The sequence below is a fragment of the Eurosta solidaginis genome, chromosome 3 (genome assembly GCF_040869045.1).
Source record: "Eurosta solidaginis isolate ZX-2024a chromosome 3, ASM4086904v1, whole genome shotgun sequence".
Taxonomy (NCBI): domain Eukaryota; kingdom Metazoa; phylum Arthropoda; class Insecta; order Diptera; family Tephritidae; genus Eurosta; species Eurosta solidaginis.
This window is the reverse complement of record NC_090321.1, coordinates 135,698,108-135,723,960: the sequence shown is the minus strand read 5'-3', so window position 1 is coordinate 135,723,960 and position 25,853 is coordinate 135,698,108. Positions and strand designations below refer to the sequence as shown.

Here is a 25,853-nt window from a genome sequence, read left to right as displayed (position 1 = left end):
CGTGTCCGCAGCTGTAAGAGTGAAAACTTAAAATTTTTCAGAAATGGCAGAACCCGACAATCTCTTAAATCTCCTGAAGGTGTGGGGGCTGGAAAACACCTTTTCTAAACTACAAGGTAAGTTACTTTATAATAATTTTTTTTAATGTTATAATTGCATATAAATGTACCCACTATAACACAGAAGCCGGCATTGGATGGGAAGAAATTTGGCTTTTGACCGAATGTGATCTATACAAAATTTTCCCTAATAGTACGGATGTGGGCCTAAAGGCTAGATTTCGGTCCAAATTGCAGCTACCGTAAAACGTGAGTAATAATAATAAAAATTGTGTATTTTAGAATATCGATACAGTTTTTATGAATTTCATATCAAACCCTATAAAAAAGGCAGGGTTTGAACCCGAACACCTCAGATTTTGATGAAATTTAATTTAAAAATTTGTTCAGTGTGATAAACAATTTTTTATTGTATGTTTTGGAAAGCCGTTCGGAATACCTTTCCAATCTTACAAAGATCTTTTAAATGTGTTAAGCCATTCCGTAGCTATCACAGCTCAAAAGTACCTATTACCATCATTTTAAAAAAATTCAATTTCTAAAACTAAGGTTGTGTTTGTATAGGTAAAATGTACCTCTATGCAAAATTTCATCAAAATCTGAGGGGGTCGGGTTCAATGCATATCGGCTTTGATATAAAATTCATCTTTTATTAAATGTATTGCAAATAATTTTTCACAATTCGTTGGGTTGAAGGTTGGAGTCTCCAATTCTTCGAAATTGCGGTCTTAATTCACAGGTATTATTTTCAGTGTCTGTATGTATACCTGTACAAAAAAGGCAGTCAAAATTATTGAAAAAAAAATCTAAAAATCAATGTAGACTTTTGTAAACTTCAAACTTTGTTTTTGTTTCATTAAAATTGATAGAAGTACAAAACTGCGTGCCCAAAAATTTTCCTCCTAGTAAAAATTTTTGAATTTTTATGAATATTGTCAAAAAAGTATAAAATTTCCTCCTTTTTTCAAACACGTTTTAAAAATTAGTTCGTTCAGTTTTCGGTTAACAATTTATTCAATAACCGAAAAAATGTTTAAAAAGTTGTGACTGCAATTTTTGTGAACACAATTGTACATTGGGCCGTTCTTTATGTACACTTGAATATGATGCATTTTGATCAAAAAACTGCTACGTTGCATTATACTCCGCCCGGCAAAGTAAACCTTTTTTAATGTACAGCTTTATTTATTTATACATTTACAAGGATTTGAGAGCTATTTTGATAAAAATGCCTGCTGGTCAAGACGCTTTGGAATACTATGACAAGAATAAAGCACTAACGCCAAAACATCAACAAGACGTTGTGAATTGCGTTATAGACAATTGCTTAGCTGGCGGGCAGAAGCTATTGATCAAAGATATGAAGGCTTTGGCAGATTGTATTTGCTCACAGTTTCGAGGAGAAAATGTGGCGAGTTCATAAAATCTAAAGCTGGATATACGTAGGTTCGATTTCATTCGTCAGTTTTCAATTATTTTTGTAATATTTTTTTATTCAATGTTTAATAGGCTACATATTTTTGTCGTCGTGGTAAAAAACCCTCGGAAAAGCTTTACGACCGCTATTTCAATGCCCGTAAAAAGCTGAGACTATCACTAAAGAGTTCCTCTAGCACCATAACGGACAGAGTCGTTTTACGAATACAGTGAAAGCTCCTCCGATGAAGTGGATGACAACGTTTTAAAAATATTTAAATCTTGGCTGAAATATAACGACTCGCCACTAGAGGAAGTCCAGGAAAAGTGGAGACGAACCTTCACGGCAAGAAGAAAGTCCATAATAAATTTAGATATTGTGGATGTAGTATCCGAGTGGCCACCCTAAGACCGATTCTGGTAAAAATTTTGAATAGCACATTATGTATGTTATGGTAATATGTATGTATTTAATTGAATTTTAATTTCAGATTGAATCCGATTTCAACATGAGTTTTAAAAATACAGAGGTTTCATTTTTTGCAATGTGGGAGAAAGTTTTACCCCATGTCCCCAAAATATTTAGTGACGAGATAAAGGACAAAGCATTCAGGGAAGTATGTTCCAAGCTAGACTACAAATCAATAGACGACAGTGAGTATATTTTTTTCAAAGTTGTTCTAGAAAAAAAAAACACTAATGATTTTTTTACTTGTATCTAGATTCAAAAAACTGCATTATAGCACTCTTACTTAATGCAGTTATCACTCCTACAGCGAAATATAAAAGTAATGGAAAGCTGAAGAAAGTCACCATAAGTGAAGCCATGGCCTATTTTGTTTTACGCATTTCGTCAACGTCAACTTTAGAGGAAGAAGTTTTGAATATGGGGCAACGTTTTGAACGCCAAACGGGACATTGCAGCCAATAATAATTGTAGTTGGTGAAATCCAATTAAACTTACAGGCCCGTAATCATAGTCGCTGAATAAAATACTCTTTAGTTAAAATCTTGCCTCAATTTAGAATAGCATTTAAAATGTTTGTCTGTCATAGTCATATTAAACACAGATTTCAGATAAAATTAGCATGAACAGGGTAACCACATAAAAAAAGCTTTCGATGAGCGTAACGAAGGAATTTCAGCTATTTTAAAACATCACCCTTTACCTGCTGATATTTACAAAAAGGATACATACCGGCAAAGCCACAACAGTTATTTCGCCATTTTTCTATTTATTTATTTTTACATAAATTATTTTAAAATGCAGCAGATAAATGTAAGTAGAAACCGAACATGTAAGTATTTTAAATAAATAACTAAATTGTTGTTCTAGGACACGAAACAACGAGTCCGTGAGGCAAATTGGACCATAGGGGAAAAGGCCTGCTTGCGTGAATGCATTGCGTCTCACATCCGCATCATAGAGGATAAATCAAATGATGGTGCGATGATAGCAAAGAAGAGAGACGCATGGAACCAGGTTAAAATTACAATGCTGGCTGCTGGATATGAAAGCGAGGTCACAAAATTGCGTCAACAGTGGGCAAGGAAGAAACTGGCACCAAAAAAATCAGTTGGTGCCGAGCGGAGAGCAGAAAGAGCTACAGGTAATATTATTGAAGTGCCAAATGTGGATTGCGAAGATCTCATCATTCAGAGCATGATAGCTCCTGAGTTAGAGGAGGATACTATTTTAATAGATAGCGACACATACGTGGTGACGGAACTGCACGACGATGATTTTGCAGATGCGTTGGAAGAAATTCCCAGCTGCAGGGTGGATTTCGAAGCAACACGGCCAAAATCGGTAGCCCAGGTCGGTCGTAGCACGGAGTTGGATCCAGCAACACAACCAAAGCCAAGAACCCACGTCGATCGCCTGCGACAAATTCCTCCATACAAGAGGAATTTCGTGGAGGAAAGACAACGGCAGATCCAAAAAGAAGCTTCGAATCCCAACGCTCTGCATTTACTACAAGAGGATCTTCTTCGACCGCAAATTCAGTATCAACGAACCCTCGAGAAGAACGAGGAAGAGTTACACAACCAAAGCCAAGAACCCACGTCGATCGCCTGCGACAAATTCCTCCATACCAGAGGAATGTCGTGGAGGAAAGACAACGGCAGATCCAAAAAGAAGCTTCGAATTCCAACGCTCTGCATTTACTACAAGAGGACCTTCTTCGACCGAAAATTCAGTATCAACGAACCCTCGAGAAGAACGAGGAAGAGTTACACGCTCTCAGGGTGCAACTTCTCCGCCAACAAATCAACGGCCAATATAAAGGTGCACGCTAATGCCGATGCCGTCAGATAATGTGCAGTAGGTGCAGCTGCTTGGCAGTATAGTATCTTCCTTTAACTCAGGTGCTTTGTGTATGATCTGAATGTTGTAGGCAATTGCCCCTTTAATAATATTTCCAGCATCAATGGCTGTCTTTCGTTCTGCGCTGAAAACGTTTTCAGCTGCCAATTTCAATCTTGGCAATTGCTGGCGTTTCCATGATTTTCCTTCTTTCTTTTAATTCAATACTTATGTATGTATGTTATTTTATTTGTAAAAAGAAAAATGGATTAAAGGTAATGTAAAGTCTTGTCGACGACTGCTTCGTTGGGTTGCGTACGAAAGAGCATGGATACCAGCTAAAATTACATACCAAAACCGCTCGACTTTTTTCTAAAAAATATTTTCATAAATGGAATGAAATTTACTTGAATAATATTTCGAAAACCGGTCGGACTCCGTCTGCTGTCGTCGAAGGAAAAATATTCTAAATATTTACCTATCAGAAATGCTACTTAGGTAGGTAGAAATTTTGAAAAATATCGTACCATAAATAAGATTCTTAAGAATATTACAGGCCCTGATCGACTTTCGGTGTAGAAAAGTTCAACAAATACTAAAATTGTTGTTTGTATTCCAAATTTCACGAATTTCTCATAAAAATAATTGCTTGGATTAAAACTACGGAAAAACTCAGGATTGCTATGAAGCTATCCCGAAAATCTGATCACAACGGCGGAGTAGTTTCGGAGTCCGTAAGCTTCATAAATATGTACATACCCTTGTTTCTCCATACATGTCTCGAAACGAGTATCATAGACAGTCTCAACGTGATTGAAGCATATTGGGCTAGTTAAATCCAATACTAAATACTAAAGCCTGGGAAACCAGCTAGCTTAGATACTCATGTCGTCCAATATCTTTCCTATCGCCAGTACCCAAGACACTTGAAGCCGTCCTGTTTCCTCAATTCACCCCAAAACTGCGACTTTCCAATCATCGGCACGGCTTGCAAAATTACATAGCACCACCAACGCGCTAAATGCCAACTCACAGATAAACTGTGGGTGGAATCAAAGAACCCCCTCCATACAACGGTACTCGTACTAGACCTAAAAGCCTTACATACAGTCAATCGCAGCAAAGACTCCAAAAACTTATAAGGGTCCACCCATCCTCGCAGTCTGAATGGTCGGCAGGCATCCATACAGTTCAGGAACATAACATAAAAACCTAGAATAATTAAACAGGAGGTTCCACGGGGTGGTGTCCTATCCCCGCTTCTGTTTAATTTCTACATATCAAGGCTGCCTTCCCCACCAGAAGAAGTTATTTTCATTTTCTACGCCGCCGACTGCATAATAATGGCAACGGGACCTGGCCCTCTCATAGACGAGTTTGCTTTTAGAATAAACAGCTATCTCCTCAGTCTGCTAATACGCATGCAAAAATATCGGGAGGGGCGTTTTGACATATTATATATCCGAATATTATTAATAATACGAAGGAGGAAAATACAAATTGTAACTCGTTTAAAAGATATTAACGAAAAATCGCGGGACTCCGAAACCGGGGTTGGGATCCATAGTGTTTTTTGCGCAGAACACGTTTCTGTGTTGGCGACCTTTGGCCACGCTTATAAAAAAATACCCTGGACGATCCACCAATGGGGTGGGATGAACATTAAATCCGTGCAAAATCCCTTTGTCCACACAATTTTTTCCAACCATCAACCACACGAAAATTGCAAACTTTAACTGCAAATATCGCCAAATAGAGATTAGATTTTTCTTTTCCGACTTCAAAATACTGTTGTCGAGGTCAAGACGCGTCGTTTGGCACCTCTCCCGATAATTTGGACGCGTGTTAGCAGTTGACCCCTGTTACAGACTTTTACCCTGAGGAATCACCTCGCGCGACAGGTCCTACGCCGAACAAATCTCGGCCTCTCTGTTTACGACGTTGAAAGCGCAAATATTGGACGTTAACGTTAATTGTGTTACGCCACTGACTGTCAGCCCCCCAAAGATCTTAGGGGCAACGTTCCATAACACTCTCACCTTTAAGACGCAGGCCACTGAAATTGTATACAAAGTACAAAGGTGGAACAAAATCCACAAGTCGCTAGCCGGCAGCACTTGGGGAAGGGATAAAGAAACCTTGCTAACCACTTACGAAGCCATTGACCGGCCGCTAATGTACTACGCGGCACCATTCTGGTAACCTAGTTTTAAAAACACTGCCACGAGATGGCCTGTTATGACACCCTGAATATCGTCTACATAGTGAGGCAACGAGCTCAACATTAAAGAGAATTACTAACTTCCTCGCCACTGGTCATACTGGCTTTGACCACGGTATTAATTATGCGAAGGAGGGGTTGGGATTCATAGTACTATTGCGCAGAGCACTTTTATGTATTGGCAGCATGTCCTCACAGAGTTAAAAGACGCGTAGTTTGACGCCTATCCCGGCATTTTTAGACGCGTGCTAATAGTCGAAGTTTTATATTTAATCAGTGCACTATTACCGATTCCAGGTAAAATATAAAATTTTAGATGAAATTTGGTGGGAAAATTAGTTTTCGATTCGTTTATGAAAACTAACTCCCAATAAATTATTAATTATAGTTTTTATCCTTTTCTTCATTTACATGGGTGATTTGTTTTCATTCAAAAGTCATTTTTGACAAGCTTAATGCGTTCGAATTAAATCGCATGATTGAAATCTTAGAGCGTTCACACAACAATACAGGTACATGCGATATGCCAAGGTGTATCAATTATTAAAGATGACTAAAAATGAGCATTAATAAATGCTGAACGAAATGCCCTTCCTGTGGTGGTACTTGGTACATTTGGTGGCGCATTGACATTTATTGCTGCCACGGGCTCTATGGCAGATTCAGCATCTAAAACTGTAAAGAAAAAAATACGATAGTACATCGTTTAGAAATTGATTTTTCTTTAACTTACATATCAAATTCCGTTAGCGATGTTGTGGAGTACAGCGACAGCAATAATAAAATTTTTCGCTGTATCCAAATCTACATGAAGACGTTCGAAAATAGAAGGGAATTTCGATTTAATCTGTCCGTTTAGGCATTCTATTTTGCTTGGAGTGGCAATGTGTGACCTATTGTACCTATCATCAGAACAAAATTAAACATGAATAAATATGCACTTTGCCAAGCATGTCGTGATGTGTATACCTCTCTTCCTTTGGTGTTAAAGGATTCCTAACAGGGGTTAACCAAATAGGTGACAAAGGGTATACTCCATCTCCGAGTAGTACACCTTTATGAGAACTTCTCATTCTCTCTAATTTATTTTTTAATTGGCACTCGTTCCAAATCCGAGCTTCATGCTTTGAGTCACGATATCCTGCGACAATATCCAAAATTTTGCAGTCTGCATCACATACGATCTATGGATGTATTTTATATTATATGATTAAAACCACAACAAAGTGAGCAAAAAAGGTTTAACGTGAATGTTTAAGGAATAATACCCCTTTCTATTAAGGTAATGTCCTGCCATCATCACTCCAACATCCTTGGCAGGGCATTTTATCCTAACGTGTGTGCAATCAATTGCTCCAATAACTGCAGGAAATCTGGACACGTTGTAAAACTTAGATTTTACATCAGCCAAAGCCTGATTGGATGGATATGCAATGAAGTGTGGCAACAAAAGGGCAATCTTTTTGCACATGTTTTTTATAACCTTAAATGAACAAAATTGGTAAATTCAAGTAAAATTCTGCAGAGCACAAATTATAGCACCCACCAATGTTACTTTGGTGAACATTTCTTCCTAAAAATCGCAACGCCGTGAGAACCTGCAGGCTGGCCGAAATTGGAAGTCCCCTGTTATTCAAAGGTTCGTCAATATCCAAAATTTCTATGAGATATAGAACCGTAGCCTTATCGAATAGATATGGTATATAAAAATCGTCTTCCTCCATTTGGAAAGGATCGTACCGCGTCTTGTACACTTTTTCCCTCCTACTTGGGATTGCATCATCTACAATCGCAAAATCCCTCAAAATTCGTTGATTTCTGTCCATTTTTTCACTTTCACACCAATAATTTCACTTTAATTTTAATTTCTCGTATTTTCGTAAGTATGCAACGCAAAACGCCAACTTAAATGTGATTTTAAAATTTTAAAATGACGTTCGCGCCATTTTAAAATTAAAACTCCTTTTTAGAGATAAAACAGTGCTTAAGTTGACTTTGATAGACTTAAAACGATGTTTAATTTAGAATCATGTTAAAATCGATAAAACTCTATTCTAACTTGACTATGATTACGGGCCACCGAGTTTTTTGTATACTGTGACGGGCTAAAGTTTAAGGTCACATCCTTCGTTAAGTGCTTAGATATTTGCTTCAAACTTTTTCACGTTTTAAATTTTCAATATCCGTTATATTGCAAAGGCGTTTGGAACTTCATAGAAATTTTTTTTTATAAGATTAAAACTCCATACTACGAAAACTCAACCAAAATTATCAGGTCTAGTTTCGCACTTAAACACTCTATTAGCCGATAATTAATTGTTTTACTAAAATCGTTTGTATGTTTCGTGTGCAGTAAAAAGTTTGAAAGTGTTAAGGAAATCTTGAAACACTTTAAAGACTTTCATAAATTAAACAAGTAAGGAAGGCTAAGTTCGGGTGTAACCTAATATTACATACTCAGTTGAGAGCTATGGAGACGAAATAAGGGAAAATCACCATGTAGGAAAATGAACTTAGGGTAACCCTGGGATGTGTTTGTATGACATGTGTATCAAATGGAAGGTATCAAAGAGTATTTTAAGAGGGAGTGGGCCATAGTTCTATAGGTGGACGCCATTTAGGGATGCCATAAACGTAGACCAGGGCTGATTCTAGAATTTGTTTGTACGATATTAGTATGAAATGAATGGTGTTAATGAATATTTTAAAAGGGAGTGGGCCTTAGTTCTATGGGTGGACGCCTTTTCGAGATATCGCCATAAAGGTGGGCCAGGGGTGACTCTAGAATTTGTCTGTAAGATACGAGTATCAAATGAAAGATGTTAATGAGTATTTTAAAAGGGAGTGGACCTTAGTTCTATAGGTGGACGCCTTTTCGAGATATCGCCATAAAGGTGGACCAGGGGTGACTCTAGAATTTGTTTGTACGATATGGGTATCAAATAAAAGGTGTTAATGAGTATTTTAAAAGGGAGCGGGCCTTAGTTCTATGGGTGGACGCCATTTCGAGATATCGCCATAAAGGTGGGCCAGGGGTGACTCTAGAATTTGTTTGTAAGATATGAGTATCAGATGAAAGATGTTAATGAGTATTTTAAAAGGGAGTGGACCTTAGTTCTATAGGTGGACGCCTTTTCGAGATATCGCCATAAAGGTGGACCAGGGGTGACTCTAGAATTTGTTTGTAGGATATGGGTATCAAATTAAAAGTGTTAATGAGTATTTTAAAAGGGAGCGGACCTTAGTTCTATGGGTGGACGCCTTTTCGAGATATCGCCATAAAGGTGGACCAGGGGTGACTCTAGAATTTGTTTGTACGATATGGGTATCAAATGAAAGGTATTAATGAGGGTTTTAAAAGGGAGTGGTGGTAGTTGTATGTGTGAAGGAGTTTTCTAGATATCGACCAAAATGTGGACCACGGTGACGCAGAACATCATCTGTCCGGTACCGCTAATTTATTTAAATAAAAATGTAATAACACGAACAGTATTCCTGACAGGATTCAAAGAGCTTTTGATTTCGCCCTGCAGAACTTTTTCATTTTCTTCTACTTAATATGTTAGGTTTCACACCCATTTTACAAAGTTTTTTTTCTAAAATTATATTTGGCCTCAATAAACCAATCCAATTACCATGTTTCATCCCTTTTATTCGTATTTGGTATAGAATTATGGCATTTTTTTCATTATTCGTAATTTTCGATATCGAAAAAGTGGGCGGATTTCGGCCATTTTTTATACCAATACAAAGTGAGTTCAGGTAAGTACGTGAACTGAGTTTAGTAAAGATATATAGATTTGTGCTCAAGTTATTGTGTTAACGGCCATGCGGAAGGACAGACGGTCGTCTGTGTATAAAAACTGAGCGTGGCTTCAACCGATTTCGCCCTTTTTCACAAAAAACAGTTGCCGTCCTAGAATCTAAGCCCCTACCAAATTTTACAAGGATTGGTAAATTTTTGTTCGACTTATGGCATTAAAAGTATCCTAGAAAAATTAAATGAAAAAGGGCGGAGGCACGCCCATTTTGAAATTTTCTTTTATTTTTGTATTTTGATGCACCATATCATTACTGGAGTTGAATGTTGAAATAATTTACTTATATACTGTAAAGAAATAAACTTTTTTTTTTTAATTTGACTTAAAAAAAAATTTTTTTTAAAGTGGGCGTGGTCGTTCTACGATTTTGCTAATTTTTATTAAGCATACATGTAGTAATAGGAGTAACGTTCCTGCCAAATTTCATCATGATATCTTCAACGACTGCCAAATTACAGCTTGCAAAACTTCTAAATAACCTTCTTTTAAAAGTGGGCGGTGCCACGCCCATTGTCCAAAATTTTACTAATTTTCTATTCTGCGTCATAAGTTCAACTCACCTACCAAGCTTCATCGTTTTCTATTAAGGTAATGTCCTGCCATCATCACTCCAACATCCTTGGCAGGGCATTTTATCCTAACGTGTGTGCAATCAATTGCTCCAATAACTGCAGGAAATCTGGACACGTTGTAAAACTTAGATTTTACATCAGCCAAAGCCTGATTGGATGGATATGCAATGAAGTGTGGCAACAAAAGGGCAATCTTTTTGCACATGTTTTTTATAACCTTAAATGAACAAAATTGGTAAATTCAAGTAAAATTCTGCAGAGCACAAATTATAGCACCCACCAATGTTACTTTGGTGAACATTTCTTCCTAAAAATCGCAACGCCGTGAGAACCTGCAGGCTGGCCGAAATTGGAAGTCCCCTGTTATTCAAAGGTTCGTCAATATCCAAAATTTCTATGAGATATAGAACCGTAGCCTTATCGAATAGATATGGTATATAAAAATCGTCTTCCTCCATTTGGAAAGGATCGTACCGCGTCTTGTACACTTTTTCCCTCCTACTTGGGATTGCATCATCTACAATCGCAAAATCCCTCAAAATTCGTTGATTTCTGTCCATTTTTTCACTTTCACACCAATAATTTCACTTTAATTTTAATTTCTCGTATTTTCGTAAGTATGCAACGCAAAACGCCAACTTAAATGTGATTTTAAAATTTTAAAATGACGTTCGCGCCATTTTAAAATTAAAACTCCTTTTTAGAGATAAAACAGTGCTTAAGTTGACTTTGATAGACTTAAAACGATGTTTAATTTAGAATCATGTTAAAATCGATAAAACTCTATTCTAACTTGACTATGATTACGGGCCACCGAGTTTTTTGTATACTGTGACGGGCTAAAGTTTAAGGTCACATCCTTCGTTAAGTGCTTAGATATTTGCTTCAAACTTTTTCACGTTTTAAATTTTCAATATCCGTTATATTGCAAAGGCGTTTGGAACTTCATAGAAATTTTTTTTTATAAGATTAAAACTCCATACTACGAAAACTCAACCAAAATTATCAGGTCTAGTTTCGCACTTAAACACTCTATTAGCCGATAATTAATTGTTTTACTAAAATCGTTTGTATGTTTCGTGTGCAGTAAAAAGTTTGAAAGTGTTAAGGAAATCTTGAAACACTTTAAAGACTTTCATAAATTAAACAAGTAAGGAAGGCTAAGTTCGGGTGTAACCTAATATTACATACTCAGTTGAGAGCTATGGAGACGAAATAAGGGAAAATCACCATGTAGGAAAATGAACTTAGGGTAACCCTGGGATGTGTTTGTATGACATGTGTATCAAATGGAAGGTATCAAAGAGTATTTTAAGAGGGAGTGGGCCATAGTTCTATAGGTGGACGCCATTTAGGGATGCCATAAACGTAGACCAGGGCTGATTCTAGAATTTGTTTGTACGATATTAGTATGAAATGAATGGTGTTAATGAATATTTTAAAAGGGAGTGGGCCTTAGTTCTATGGGTGGACGCCTTTTCGAGATATCGCCATAAAGGTGGGCCAGGGGTGACTCTAGAATTTGTCTGTAAGATACGAGTATCAAATGAAAGATGTTAATGAGTATTTTAAAAGGGAGTGGACCTTAGTTCTATAGGTGGACGCCTTTTCGAGATATCGCCATAAAGGTGGACCAGGGGTGACTCTAGAATTTGTTTGTACGATATGGGTATCAAATAAAAGGTGTTAATGAGTATTTTAAAAGGGAGCGGGCCTTAGTTCTATGGGTGGACGCCATTTCGAGATATCGCCATAAAGGTGGGCCAGGGGTGACTCTAGAATTTGTTTGTAAGATATGAGTATCAAATGAAAGATGTTAATGAGTATTTTAAAAGGGAGTGGACCTTAGTTCTATAGGTGGACGCCTTTTCGAGATATCGCCATAAAGGTGGACCAGGGGTGACTCTAGAATTTGTTTGTAGGATATGGGTATCAAATTAAAAGTGTTAATGAGTATTTTAAAAGGGAGCGGACCTTAGTTCTATGGGTGGACGCCTTTTCGAGATATCGCCATAAAGGTGGACCAGGGGTGACTCTAGAATTTGTTTGTACGATATGGGTATCAAATGAAAGGTATTAATGAGGGTTTTAAAAGGGAGTGGTGGTAGTTGTATGTGTGAAGGAGTTTTCTAGATATCGACCAAAATGTGGACCACGGTGACGCAGAACATCATCTGTCCGGTACCGCTAATTTATTTAAATAAAAATGTAATAACACGAACAGTATTCCTGACAGGATTCAAAGAGCTTTTGATTTCGCCCTGCAGAACTTTTTCATTTTCTTCTACTTAATATGTTAGGTTTCACACCCATTTTACAAAGTTTTTTTTCTAAAATTATATTTGGCCTCAATAAACCAATCCAATTACCATGTTTCATCCCTTTTATTCGTATTTGGTATAGAATTATGGCATTTTTTTCATTATTCGTAATTTTCGATATCGAAAAAGTGGGCGGATTTCGGCCATTTTTTATACCAATACAAAGTGAGTTCAGGTAAGTACGTGAACTGAGTTTAGTAAAGATATATAGATTTGTGCTCAAGTTATTGTGTTAACGGCCATGCGGAAGGACAGACGGTCGTCTGTGTATAAAAACTGAGCGTGGCTTCAACCGATTTCGCCCTTTTTCACAAAAAACAGTTACCGTCCTAGAATCTAAGCCCCTACCAAATTTTACAAGGATTGGTAAATTTTTGTTCGACTTATGGCATTAAAAGTATCCTAGAAAAATTAAATGAAAAAGGGCGGAGGCACGCCCATTTTGAAATTTTCTTTTATTTTTGTATTTTGATGCACCATATCATTACTGGAGTTGAATGTTGAAATAATTTACTTATATACTGTAAAGAAATAAACTTTTTTTTTTTAATTTGACTTAAAAAAAAATTTTTTTTAAAGTGGGCGTGGTCGTTCTACGATTTTGCTAATTTTTATTAAGCATACATATAGTAATAGGAGTAACGTTCCTGCCAAATTTCATCATGATATCTTCAACGACTGCCAAATTACAGCTTGCAAAACTTCTAAATAACCTTCTTTTAAAAGTGGGCGGTGCCACGCCCATTGTCCAAAATTTTACTAATTTTCTATTCTGCGTCATAAGTTCAACTCACCTACCAAGCTTCATCGTTTTATCCGTATTTGGTAATGAATTATCGCATTTTTTCGATTTTTCGAAATTTTCGATATCGAAAAAGTGGGCGTGGTTATAGTCCAATGTCGTTCATTTTAAATAGCGATCTGAGATGAGTGCCCAGGAACCTACATACCAAATTTCATCAAGATACCTCAAAATTTACTCAAGTTATCGTGTTAACGGACGGACATGGCACAATCAAATTTTTTTTCGATACTGATGATTTTGATATATGGAAGTCTATATCTATCTCGATTCCTTTATACCTGTACAACCAACCGTTATCCATTCAAAGTTATTATACTCTGTGAGCTCTGCTCAATTGAGTATAAAAACTATTGAGTTTTTAAATGTTGTCAAAGAAATTGTTTTCAGCATTTCTCCAGTAAATACTCGTTTGCAAAACACTTCAAGTTATCGTCCTCCTCATCATGTAAATTTAACTTTTCCAATGAGCCGAAAGATTACAATAAAATTGCCTTAGCAGCGCTGCCAAATACTTCCGAATCTGTGAATGACAATCTGAGCAATGTTAACATTAACTTTTCGGATGAAATTCATAAATCTGCTGGTGCGGATTATTACCTTCTCTTGTAGATTCACCTTTTGCGGCTAATACCTGTAGCGGGTTGTCAGTACGGCAAGAAATTGCTTCTGCTGCTCTGATGCGGTGTTTTCCAAATCGAAATCAATACTCGAGAATACTTTAATTCTTAACAACAAATAACTTTATTAATTCAAATTAAGGTACTCAAAAATATTGGCAAGTATTAGCAAAAGCAATTATTCGAAGCGAGCGGTATATATAAGAAAAGTGGACTGTAAGCCAGAATGTAAGAAAGAATTGTGAACAAAAGGAATAGAGATAATGCAAATGTCAATACATACAGGATTGGCATGATTGTGCATTAACCCTTGTAATAATAAATAAATATGTCTCATGGTTGAAAATTCGAACTCAACATACCGCCGCCCTTGAACTATCTAGTTACGTATGATACGTTCAACTTTAAATTACATGATTTTACATTTCTTATGTTTACAAAATAGAAAAATAAACTTAACAGAATTTAATCATTATAGAAAAAAAGTTTAACAGAATTAGATTTTTATCTTCAGATTCGACTGTTAACAAAACAATGTTTAAAATATAAAAAATGTGAGCAATTTTAACATGGTTAAAAAATGTGTTTTCATGATTCTTCGTTCTCGCAAAATAAATCACCTTTCGTAGGTAGAAGGCATATTTTCGTAATCGGCCGTTTGTATTCGCCATTAGGCGTCTTTACCGTGACGACCCTTGTGCGACCGTCAGCTCCCAGATGACATCGAACTACCCTCGCTAGTGTCCACTTTGTGGGAGGGGTAGCTTCGTCAAATACAGCCACAACATCTCCATCTTCAAAGTTACGCGTCGGTCTAAACCACTTGGTGCGGCGTTGTAAACTCACGGGATACTCGTCTCTCCAACGACGCCAGAAATGCTGTCTTATGGATGATATCAACTGCCACCGTTGCCGGAGATTTCCCCGGAACCCCCCCCCCCCCCCCGGTTTCCCCGGTTCGCCGATAATAAAGTGCCCCGGTGGTAGAGCTTCGAGGTCGAGTGCATTCGTGGAAACCTCGCACAATGGACGGGAGTTTACGCAAGCTTCCACTTCTATTAATAGCGTGCTGAATTCCTCTTAGGACAAGAGGGTTTCTCCTAAAACGCGTTTCAGATGGTACTTGATCCGTTTTATACCGGTTTCCCAGTATCCGCCCATGTGAGGCGCGGTCGGTGGATTGAAGCGCCATTATATGTGCGAATCAGCAAAGAAATTCTGCAGAGTATCGTCTTCCATACATTTTTCGTACATGACACGAAGCTCCTTCTCGGCTCCGACGAAATTCGTGCCATTATCGGAAAACATCGTCTTGCAGCATCCTCTACGATTAATAAAACGCTTGAACGCGTTGAGGAATGCAGGGGTCGACAGATCTCCTACGAACTCCAGATGCATCGCACCCGTGCACATACAAATAAAAGAACAAATATAGCCCTTAATGGATTTCGCTCCTCTTCCATGGGTAAACTTATACGAATATGGGCCGGCGAAGTCGACCGCAGTGCGTGTGAAGCAGCGAGAGTAAGTCGTACGATACGCTGGAAGGTCACCCATGGACTGTTTGGAGGCATTGCGATTGATGCAAGTGCACTTAACACACTTATGATAAATGCTACGGATTAAACTGCGGACGCCAATTATCCAGTAGCGACGTTGCAATACGACCTGCATTATGCGCGGCCCAGCATGTAATGGAAAACGGTGAATATCAGAAATTATTAATCGAGATAGCGGGGAATTTTTAGCCAAAATTATTGAATGCCTGACATCATTCGTGACCTCTGCGGATTTTAGTCGTCCACCTACCCGAAGAATACCGTTCGCGTCGAGAAAGGGCTGCAAGCGCAACAAGCTACTGGGTACCGGGATCGGCCGATTTGCGGTGCAACAGGAGATCTCGTTAGCAAAGTAAAGGGTTTGCGAATACTTTATTAAGCAGCGTTCAGCTTCCATTAACTCCAGACCGCTTAAAAATCCAGCTCGTTTTTCATCGAGGCGTTTGATAGCAGCACGAGAGTTTGAGATATACCTTAATATGTAAGCGATGACACGACGCAACTTGGAAAACGACGAATATTTCCTAATGACTGGCCAGTGGTCATCCGAGTTGATCACGTGGGCTACGACCTTGTTGCGGACGCCTAGATTGGTTGTGTGCGGCTTCAAGGAACCTTCCTTCCAGAACTGGTTTGTACCCTTCAAAAAATCAGGACCGTTCCACCACAGCTGTTGTCCAAGCAAATCAGAAGGCGGTATACCCCTTGAAGCACAATCAGCAGGATTCAATGCTGTACGCACATGATTCCAACACTCGGGAGGCAAGATTTCTTGAACGTCGGCAATTCGGTTTGCTATGAAGGTCATCCATCTGCTAGGGTGTGCTTGCAGCCAAGATAGCGTGATCGTCGAACCCGTCCAAGCGTACAGCGGGTAACGGAGATCGCACCAACTGTTCAACACGCTACGAACTAATTTTGAAGCTAAATGCGCCGCACAAATTTCTAGACGCGGCAGTGTGGTCGTTTTGAGCGGTGCCACCTTAGTTTTCGACGAAATGATAGAAACTGTGACCGTGCCGTCGTATTGCAAGGTGCGAGCGTAGATAACAGCAGCATAAGCGCGTTCCGAAGCGTCAGCAAAAACATGTAGCTCGGTAAGTGCCCCAGTTGTTCCAGATCCAAGCCAGCGATTCACCCTCAATTCTCTCAGTTTCTGCAGCTGAAACCGGTGATCGAGCCACGCTCTGGAGATCGAGTCTGGGATCAGGTCGTCCCATCCAACTGCAGAGCGCCAAACGTCTTGGAACCACATCTTCGATTTGATTGTTACCGGAGCGAGTAAACCCAAAGGGTCGAACAATGTGCTAGCATCGGCCAAGAACGATCTTTTAGTTAGACGTGTAGGTTCCTCCTTCAGGTTGACTGCAAAGGTGAAATGATCTTGCTTGGTATCCCACATTAAACCAAGCGCATGTACGTCCTTACCATCCACCACCTAGTGTGATATACTTCCTGATGACTCGGAGATACTTTCGTTCAGCTCTTTGCAATTCGTTGCCCACTTTCGCAGTTCGAAACCACCTTCCTTCGAAATCTCCGACACGTTCCGTTGTAATGATTGCAAATGAGCTTTGCAGGATGCGCCAGTAAGCAAATCGTCCATATAAAAATCATTAAGAATCGCTGAAATGGATCTTTCGCAGCTGTTCGACGAAATGAGACGCGGCCGCCACACCATAGGTCACTCGTAGCATGCGGTAGTCTTGAATAGGCACAGATGGATCAGAACGCCAAACGATGCGTTGCAGATCCACGTGCTTCGACGATACGCATACCTGACGATACATCTTAGGAACATCCGCTGTTACAGCATAGCGATGAGTTCGAAAGCGTAATAGTATGGAATACAGATCCTGTTGCAGTTGCGGTCCAACAAACAGCCCGTCGTTTAGCGAATTTCCGGACGAAGTTTTAGCGGAAGCATTGAAAACGACTCTTAGCTTCGTCGTGACGCTGGACTCCTTCAACACTGCATGATGCGGCATGTAATAGACAGCATTATTCGTTGTTCCCGTTACGGTTTCCATATGTCCCATTTCCATAAGCTCTTGCATGAACTCGTTGTAATGTGCCTGCAACTTGGTGTCACGAGTCATCCTCCGTTCCATATGCAGCAGACTGCGAACTGCGAAGTCGCGAGAGTCACCCAATGGCACGTCAACTTTCAGCGGTAACTCCACTAGAAAGCGACCATCAGGCAACCGGCAGTGCGTAGATGCGAAGTGATCTTCACAGAAGCGCTCTTCGAACGTCAAATGCTGTTTACGTGGAGACTCCTAAAGTTCCCACAGCCTAGTCAGAGCTCGATCGATTTGCACATCACAGTGCAGCGTTTGTACTTGTTGGGTTGACGACGGCGAAGTATCAATATATCCGCACAAAGTCCAACCGCATCTATTGAGTAGCAGTCATCCGAAAAACTCGATGAGAGTAAAAGTGATGTCTCACCCTTACAGCGACCTCCTTGGGATGAACCGATCCCAGTGACCACTACGGAAGCCGATGTACGGGGTAGTCCTAAACGCTGCCCACACGCCTCGGTTACGAACGTCGCATTTGAACCCGAATCAAATAACAGACGAGCTGTCTGCCATCTATTGGAACTATCGCGAATCTTCACGGCAGCGGTTGAAAGCAAAACGGCATGTTGCCTTATGGCTAGCGGGTCAGCCTCAGAGCTCAAGCATGACGAAACAGATGTGGAAGCGGAAGTTAATGGTGGTTTAACGATAGTGGATGCGGTACTAGTCGAGAAAGTTGTAAGGGGGATAGCAGATGGAGCTGTCGTTGCATTGCAGTCAGCCTCAGCGATGAAATGAGCTATTGTAGTGCTAGCGGTTGATACTCCCATACCATGAAGCAGTGTGTGATGCCGTTGGTGGCATATACCGCATGCGGAGGTACTGTTACAGCGGTCTTTGAAATGTCCAGGACTCAAAGAGTTAAGACAGGCTTTGGATTCTTTAAGGAATTTCGATTTGGCGGTGGCATCTAGATTGCGGAACCTCTCACAAGCATAAATCCTGTGACTTGCATTGCAGAATAGACATCGCGTATTGGCTCGTTCCGAGCTCGCGTGCAAAACTTTTGTTGACTTTCCAGCTTATTTTGACGGGGTTACCTTCCCTACTGTGGTCTGGGTATCAGGCGTAGTTAGCGTCGCTAACGAGCGGCATCGTATTTCTAAAAATGTAGTCAACTGATCAAGGGTTGGTGGCTCATCGCTTACCAGCGATAACTCCCACTGCTTCCGGTTCTCGAACGCTAGTTTGTTAACGATCTCGTGGACTAGCCAATCGTCCCAAAACTCGACCGGCCTACCTAACGCTTTGAGCTCTCGAATGTGCTGATGAAATGCATTAAGAACGCTTTTGATGGCATCAGTAGAGTCATTTGTGACCTTTTTAATGTCACCTAAGGCCTTAATATGCATTTCAACGATGACGCGCATAACCTTGTAACACGCCCTGAGCAGGTTCCACGCCATATTATAGTTTGCGTCGCTTACCTTAAAGCCACTTATTATGCTAAGGGCGTATCCTTTTAAACAACTACGCAGATAGTACAACTTTTGCCCGCCCGACAAGGTAGTATTGTTTTCGACTAGCGAACAAAAAGCATCGTAAAACGCGATCCATTCAGTTGAATCGCCGGCGAATGTTGGAAGATCCATTTTGGGCAGTCGAATGGATGCAGACACAGTTGCTGACGACGAAATTGGTTGCGACACAGATTCTGCTCTACATTTCTGCACGCGCTTAAAATTTGCCAACGCCGTGCAATACCAGGTTTCGGCCTGTATGCGAGCATTTTCATCCACCTCAATATTGTCGGCTCCACACGAAACCTCTACTGCATCTTGCGCGGTGTTGAAACGAGCCTATTGCTCACTCAACAATGTCAGATAGCTTTCAACATTATCGACATCCAAAATAAAATCGTCGTCCTTACTTTTCGTCATATACCGCTTAATGGCGTTGAGGGCAGAATCACGCGTTTTGACGAAAGTAGACATTTTCTTTAACTAATAATTGAATTGTAAAAATTTATTTATTGTGGTTAACAATTACAATGAATATGTATGTATGTAAGAATCTCCGCTGATGTTTTCGTTATTGCTTCTTGCAGAGGCCAAATGAAAGGCGAGATGTACGAAAGGTCGGCAATAGGGAAAGTGTTAAAAGGGCAAATGAATGTCACGCCGGTTTTAGATGTAAAATGTATGATACCTTGCTGACGAAATTGCGGAAGATTATAGATTTTTCGTTGACAATAGTATGCAAGTATATGGCGATTAAAATTTATATACGATTATACTTGCACTTGTTACAGCGAATTCGGTTCGTAGGACCAAAAATGGTGCGGATTATTACCTTCTCTTGTATATTCACCTTTTGCGGCTAATACCTGTAGCGGGTTGTCAGTACGGCAAGAAATGCTTCTGCTGCTCTGATGCGGTGGTTTCCAAATCGAAATCAATACTCGATAATACTTTAATTCTTAACAACAAATAACTTTATTAATTCAAATTAAAGTACTCAAAAATATTGGCAAGTATTAGCAAAAGCAATTATTCGAAACGAGCGGTATAAATAAGAAAAGTGGACTGTAAGCCAGAATGTAAGAAAGAATTGTGAACAAAATGAATAGAGATAATGCAAATGTCAATACATCACATGATTGGCATGATTGTGCATTAACCCTTGTAATAATAAATAAATATGTCTCTTACTTACTTACTTACTTAATTGGCGCTTAAAATAAATGTAAGGCGCGATAACCTCCGAAGAGATCTAAGGCCGAGCTTCTCTTCCACTTTGCGTCGTGCTCCTCTTGATTTTCCCTACAAATTGGCCGGACGGGACCTACATGTTTTATGCCGACTCCGAACGGCATCTGCAAGGCAGGTGAGTTTTCACTGAGAGTTTTCATGGCAGAAATACACCCGGAGCGCTTGCCAAACACTGCCGAGGGGCGACCCCGCTTAGAAAAATTTTCTTCTAATTGAAAAACCTTATTTCTAAAATTTTGATGTCGCTTTGCCCGGGGTGTGAACCTGGGGCATACGGTGCGGTAGGCGGAGCACGCTACCATCACACCACGGTGGCCGCCAATATAAATATGTCTCATGGTTGAAAATTCGAACTCAACATCTGCTTTAAGCTTAACATGTGAATTGTATGCAAAAGATAATTTCTCGCGTAAGGACGCTATATATATTCAATCCAAAATAACAAATTTTTGTCAAATAATTGTTTCAAATGTCAAATCTTGTATTTCAAATCCTACACAGATTACAGAAATCCTAAATATTCTGTCAAATCCATTTAAAAATGTACAAACCGTGCATACATTTACACAATATTTAAGTCAATATGACATGTTTGAACAATTTTACACATATACTGTAAACAATGAAATAGCAGAAAAAATTGCTTCCGGCCGTACAGTTTTAAAAGGGTCAAAGTCAGAAGCATATGTATTTAAGTTAAGATATTGCATAAGAAAAATATTTGAAGTTGGCACACTTCTCACGGATACAATAGAAAACATAGAAGTTTTAGAGAAAAGTAAAAATTATTCTAGCTTTGTTAACGTGTCCTTATATAAAGAAAAAAAGCTGTAATAGGTATTAAAAAAATAGTAATACCATACTTTTTATACGCAGATGACTTTGAAATCAACAATCCACTAGGAATTCGTAACTCTAAAGATTCCATATGCGGAATATATTTATCTTTTCCTACAATTCCTGATCATTTAAGTGCAAATCTTAACTTTATATTTGTACCTAGTCTTTTCAAATCTACATTGATCAAAGCTTACGGAAGTAACAAAACGTTGTATGCACTCAAAGAAGAAATAAGGCACTTAAAAGAAGAAGACATCAAAATTAATAGCAGTGGAAGTACTTATCATGTTTATTTCACTTTAGGTTTAGTATTAGGAGATAGCTTACGACTCTCGGATTTTCTAAACCTTTCAGTTCCAACAAATACTGCCGTTTAAATAAAAAAATAAATAAATGTAAGGCGCGATAACCTCCGAAGAGATCTAAGGCCGAGCTTCTCTTCCAATTTGCGTCGTGCTCCTCTTGATTTTCCCTACAAATTGGCCAGACGGGACTTACATGTTTTATGCCGACTCCGAGCGGCATCTGCAAGGCAGATAAGTTTTCACTGAGAGATTTTCATGGCAGAAATACACTCGGAGCGCTTGCCAAACACTGCCGAGGGGCGACCCCGCTTAGAAAAACTTTCTTCTAATTGAAAAACCTTATTTCTAAAATTTTGATGTTGCTTTGCCCGGGGTTTGTACCCATGGCATACGGTGTGGTAGGCGGAACACGCTACCATCACACATACTGCCGTTTATGTGGCAGAAAAAAAGAAGATATGCAGAAAGATACAAAATTATTCCATTTTTGAGAAATGAAGATAGTTATAAAACTGACTTAGAAATTAATAATGCAAAGGAAACCGGCATTTCTGAAAACTCAATATTTAATGAGATCAAAACTTTTCACGTGACTTCTAATTACTGTTGTTTTGCTCGGAGTGCAAACTTGAAAGTTTGACCGACCAAATTTTGGGGGTAATAGAAAAGAAAAGAAATGTGGTATCTATTAATTTCAAATATTTAATATGTATGTTAACTAAAATACAAGTCACGTTAATTTGGTAAATTTATAATACCAACTAGAAGACCCGGCAGACGTTGTCCTGCCTTAAATTTGGCCTATCTGCATACATTTTAATAAGCTTTTTCCGTCTGACTCTGCCCTCCCCCTCTCTTCACTTTTTCCTAATCCTTTTATTCACTCCTCCTCCGTCTTTTTCGCTTCATCTATCTCCATCTTCGCCTCATTCTATCTCTTTCTCAATCTCCTTCTCTCTTTTCTCTTCTCTCAATTTCTTCTCATTCTTCTGCATCCCTTGTCGCCTGTCCCAGAGTGTGGTATGTATTTTATTCCATTGCCAGTCCCAGTCCCACTCCGAGTCTCAGTCCCAGTCCTTGTCCTAATCCCAGTCCCAGTCCGTCTCTGGATAATATATTACTCTGTACTAAAGCACTCATCAACAGCTTTCATTTGATATCCATATTGTACAAACACTGTCTAGGCATTCACTGGCCCACGTTTTGGCCTATATCTCGAGACCCAGTCTGCTGAATTAAAAAAATGTCATAGTACCTCTAAAGCGCGGGCCCCCTCAGAAACCCGCCCCCACCTTCTAGGCGGGCCTGGTGATGTGCTATACTTGATATCATTCGCTATAATATTTATTATTGATAAGTAGGTTGTTTAATTAAACACCAAGCAATTACACGGAAGTATATCCGCACCACCTGAAAAGGAGTCCATCGCGGCCGAAAATGTTGTGATACGTGTTTTAAGATTATACTTATTTTTAGGTTACCTCTGTTGAAACCGCTACGGCTGCTGGTGCGTGTGGACGTGACGAACCATAAATCCAAGTGAAGGATAAAACTGTTAACGATGTTAAACGAGCTGCTGTCGTAGGGTTTATTTATCCGTGCGATGTTTTAGCAGATATAACTTAAACCGTTCGACCAACTCTGTTAACAAGTAAATGAAAAGTAAGTACGAGGGCGCCCTTATAAGTTTAAGGTTTTAGGCATCTGGTCTAAACATGCCGCCACCCGTTGCGTGATGCAACGTAACAAAGTATAGAAAAAGCGCACCCGAAGCCGTCGTGTTTCCTCAGGTTTTTAAAACTAATTTCTTATATCTAAGCTCTTCGCTCTGAAAAGAAGGGAAGATAAATGAAAAAATTAAATATACGTGGTTTCAAATTCAGTGGCACGTTTTATTGATCAATTCAAGGAAAATTCATGTGTTTGTATGTATTTAAAAATTATATGTAATTTTTTATGTATATTTAGCAGGCGCCGGATAGCACCCACCCAAAGATCTTATTCTGGGCCAACAAAGGACTCAGAGTTCCCGCTGGAATAGCTCCCAGCAATACTTTAGGAACAACTTCTGCTCCCAACACAATGCGACCGGGGCGGCGAAGTGAAATTTCGGATCTGCCAGTTTAAGATTCGCGTACTGACCGAATACCATTGCTTCGAGGTTTGTGGCTGGTGTTTTGCGTTGTATGCGCTGAACGCAGACCGCATGTGTGGTGATGGTCGCCGAATTGCCATAATTCCCACGTAATTTTAAAAAACACCCATTCGCCCGTTTAAGTACGTTACCTCCAAATGAAGTTCGCGGCACTATCTAAGTACAGCAACGTGACCCCGACAGACGTAGAGCTTAGTGCTCAACCTACCTCCCGACGGAATACTTGACGGTAGTACCGGGGGGTAAATGGTACTCAGACGGTAGGAGGTTTAGTGCGGTTAAAGTCCCATAAAAAAAAAAAAAAACATAGCATTCGCTGCGTTATTTAACTTCGGCCGTAGGTTTATAGGTATGTATGTGTTTTCATATCAGCTTGACATACATATGTATGTACATACACAAATAATAATAAATGGTTAAGAATGCATACATCTCTCGAAAAATACTCTTTCGTTAAAAATATTGAACATTTCCTTAAAATTATTAAACAAAAGTTTTATTTTTTGGTATTTTTGCATGTATCACTAGCACTACGTAGTATAAAACAGAGTCACTTTTTCTGTACCTATGTCCCTTTGAATGCTCAAACCTTTAAAACTACGAAGCGGATTTTGATGCGCTTTTTTTTTAGTAGATAGAGTGATTGAAGAGGAAGGTTTATACATATGTATAATAACATCCATTAAATAGTGGAGAAATGCTGTTATTTTTGAAGTTTCTAATGTGATGTATATATATAAAAGAAAGTGGTGTTAGTTACACTATTTGTAACTCAAGAACGGATGAACAGATTTGGCTGAAAATTAGTGGAGGGGTAGCTTCGAACCAGGAGACAGACACAGGATACTTTTTATCCCGTTCTGGCTAGAGTCTTGAGATCAAAACGTGGACTTGGGTAATCCTGCGATATGTGTGTCCAATATGGGTATCAAATGGAAGCTGTTTATGAGTACTTTGATACGGGGTATTTTTCGTACCCGTGGGTGACTAAGGTCTCGAGATATAGGCCAAAACGTGGACGCGGGTACCCCTAGAATGTGTTTATAGAGTATGGATAACAAATGAAAGCTGTTGATGAGTGCTTTAGTACAGGGTAGTTTTCATACCTATTGGTGACTAGGGTCTCGAGATTAAGGCCAAAACGTGGACCCTGGTACCCCTAGAAAGAGGTAATACAACACGAATAACAAAAGAAAGTTGTTGATGAGTGCTTTAGTACATGATAATTTTCATACCTAAGTATTTGTCAATAGGGTCTCGAGATATAGGACAAAACGTGGATCAGGCTGTTGTTGTTGTCGTTGTTGTAGCAAAACCTTATTTCTAAAATTTTGATGTTGCTTTGCCCGGGGTTTGTACCCATGGCATACGGTGTGGTAGGCGGAGCACGCTACCATCACACATACTGCCGTTTATGTAGCAGAAAAAAAGAAGATATGCAGAAAGATACAAAATTATTCCCATCATTTTTGAGAAATGAAGATAGTTATAAAACTGATTTAGAAATTAATAATGCAAAGGAAACTGGCATTTCTTAAAACTCAATATTTATTGAGGTCAAAACTTTTCACGTCACTTCCAATTACTGTTGTTTTGCTCGGAGTGCAAACTTGAAGTTTGACCGACCAAATTTTGGGGGTAATAGAAAAGAAAAGAAATGTGGTATCTATTAGTTTCAAATATTTAATATTAATGTTAACTAAAATACAAGTCACGTTAATTTGGTAAATTTATAATACCAACTAGAAGACCCGGCAGACGTTGTCCTGGCTTAAATTTGGCCTATCTGCATACATTTTAATAAGCTTTTTCCGTCTGACTCTGCCCTCCCCTCTCTCTTCACTTTTTCCTAATCCTTTTATTCACCCCTCCTCCGTCTTTTTCGCTTCATCTATCTCCATCTTCGCCTCATTCTATCTCTTTCTCAATCTCCTTCTCTCTTTTGTCTTCTCTCAATTTCTTCTCATTCTTCTGCATCCCTTGTCGACTGTCCCAGAGAGTGGTATGTATTTTATTCCATTGCCAGTCCCAGTCCCACTCCGAGTCTCAGTCCCAGTCC

At 39.2% G+C, this 25,853-nt stretch overlaps 2 protein-coding genes and 1 long non-coding RNA gene across 25 annotated transcripts in view; 2 read left to right on the top strand and 1 right to left on the bottom strand.

Annotated features, from left to right (window-relative positions):
* RyR (Ryanodine receptor) overlaps nt 1–25,853 on the bottom strand; it is a 1,962,175-nt gene that overhangs the window by 1,618,810 nt on the left and 317,512 nt on the right. The gene's annotated exons all lie outside the window — the stretch shown is intronic.
* Nucleotides 201–1,777, top strand: LOC137246652 (uncharacterized). The gene is made up of 3 exons (XR_010951627.1): nt 201–308; nt 1,264–1,501; nt 1,569–1,777. It is a non-coding gene; the product is annotated as an uncharacterized lncRNA (long non-coding RNA).
* LOC137243067 (uncharacterized) lies at nt 1,803–3,795 on the top strand. The gene is made up of 4 exons (XM_067770238.1): nt 1,803–1,895; nt 1,967–2,129; nt 2,198–2,754; nt 2,812–3,795. The coding sequence occupies exons 3-4, from the start codon at nt 2,740–2,742 to the stop codon at nt 3,793–3,795; spliced, it is 999 nt and encodes a 332-aa protein (XP_067626339.1). The 5' UTR covers nt 1,803–1,895; nt 1,967–2,129; nt 2,198–2,739.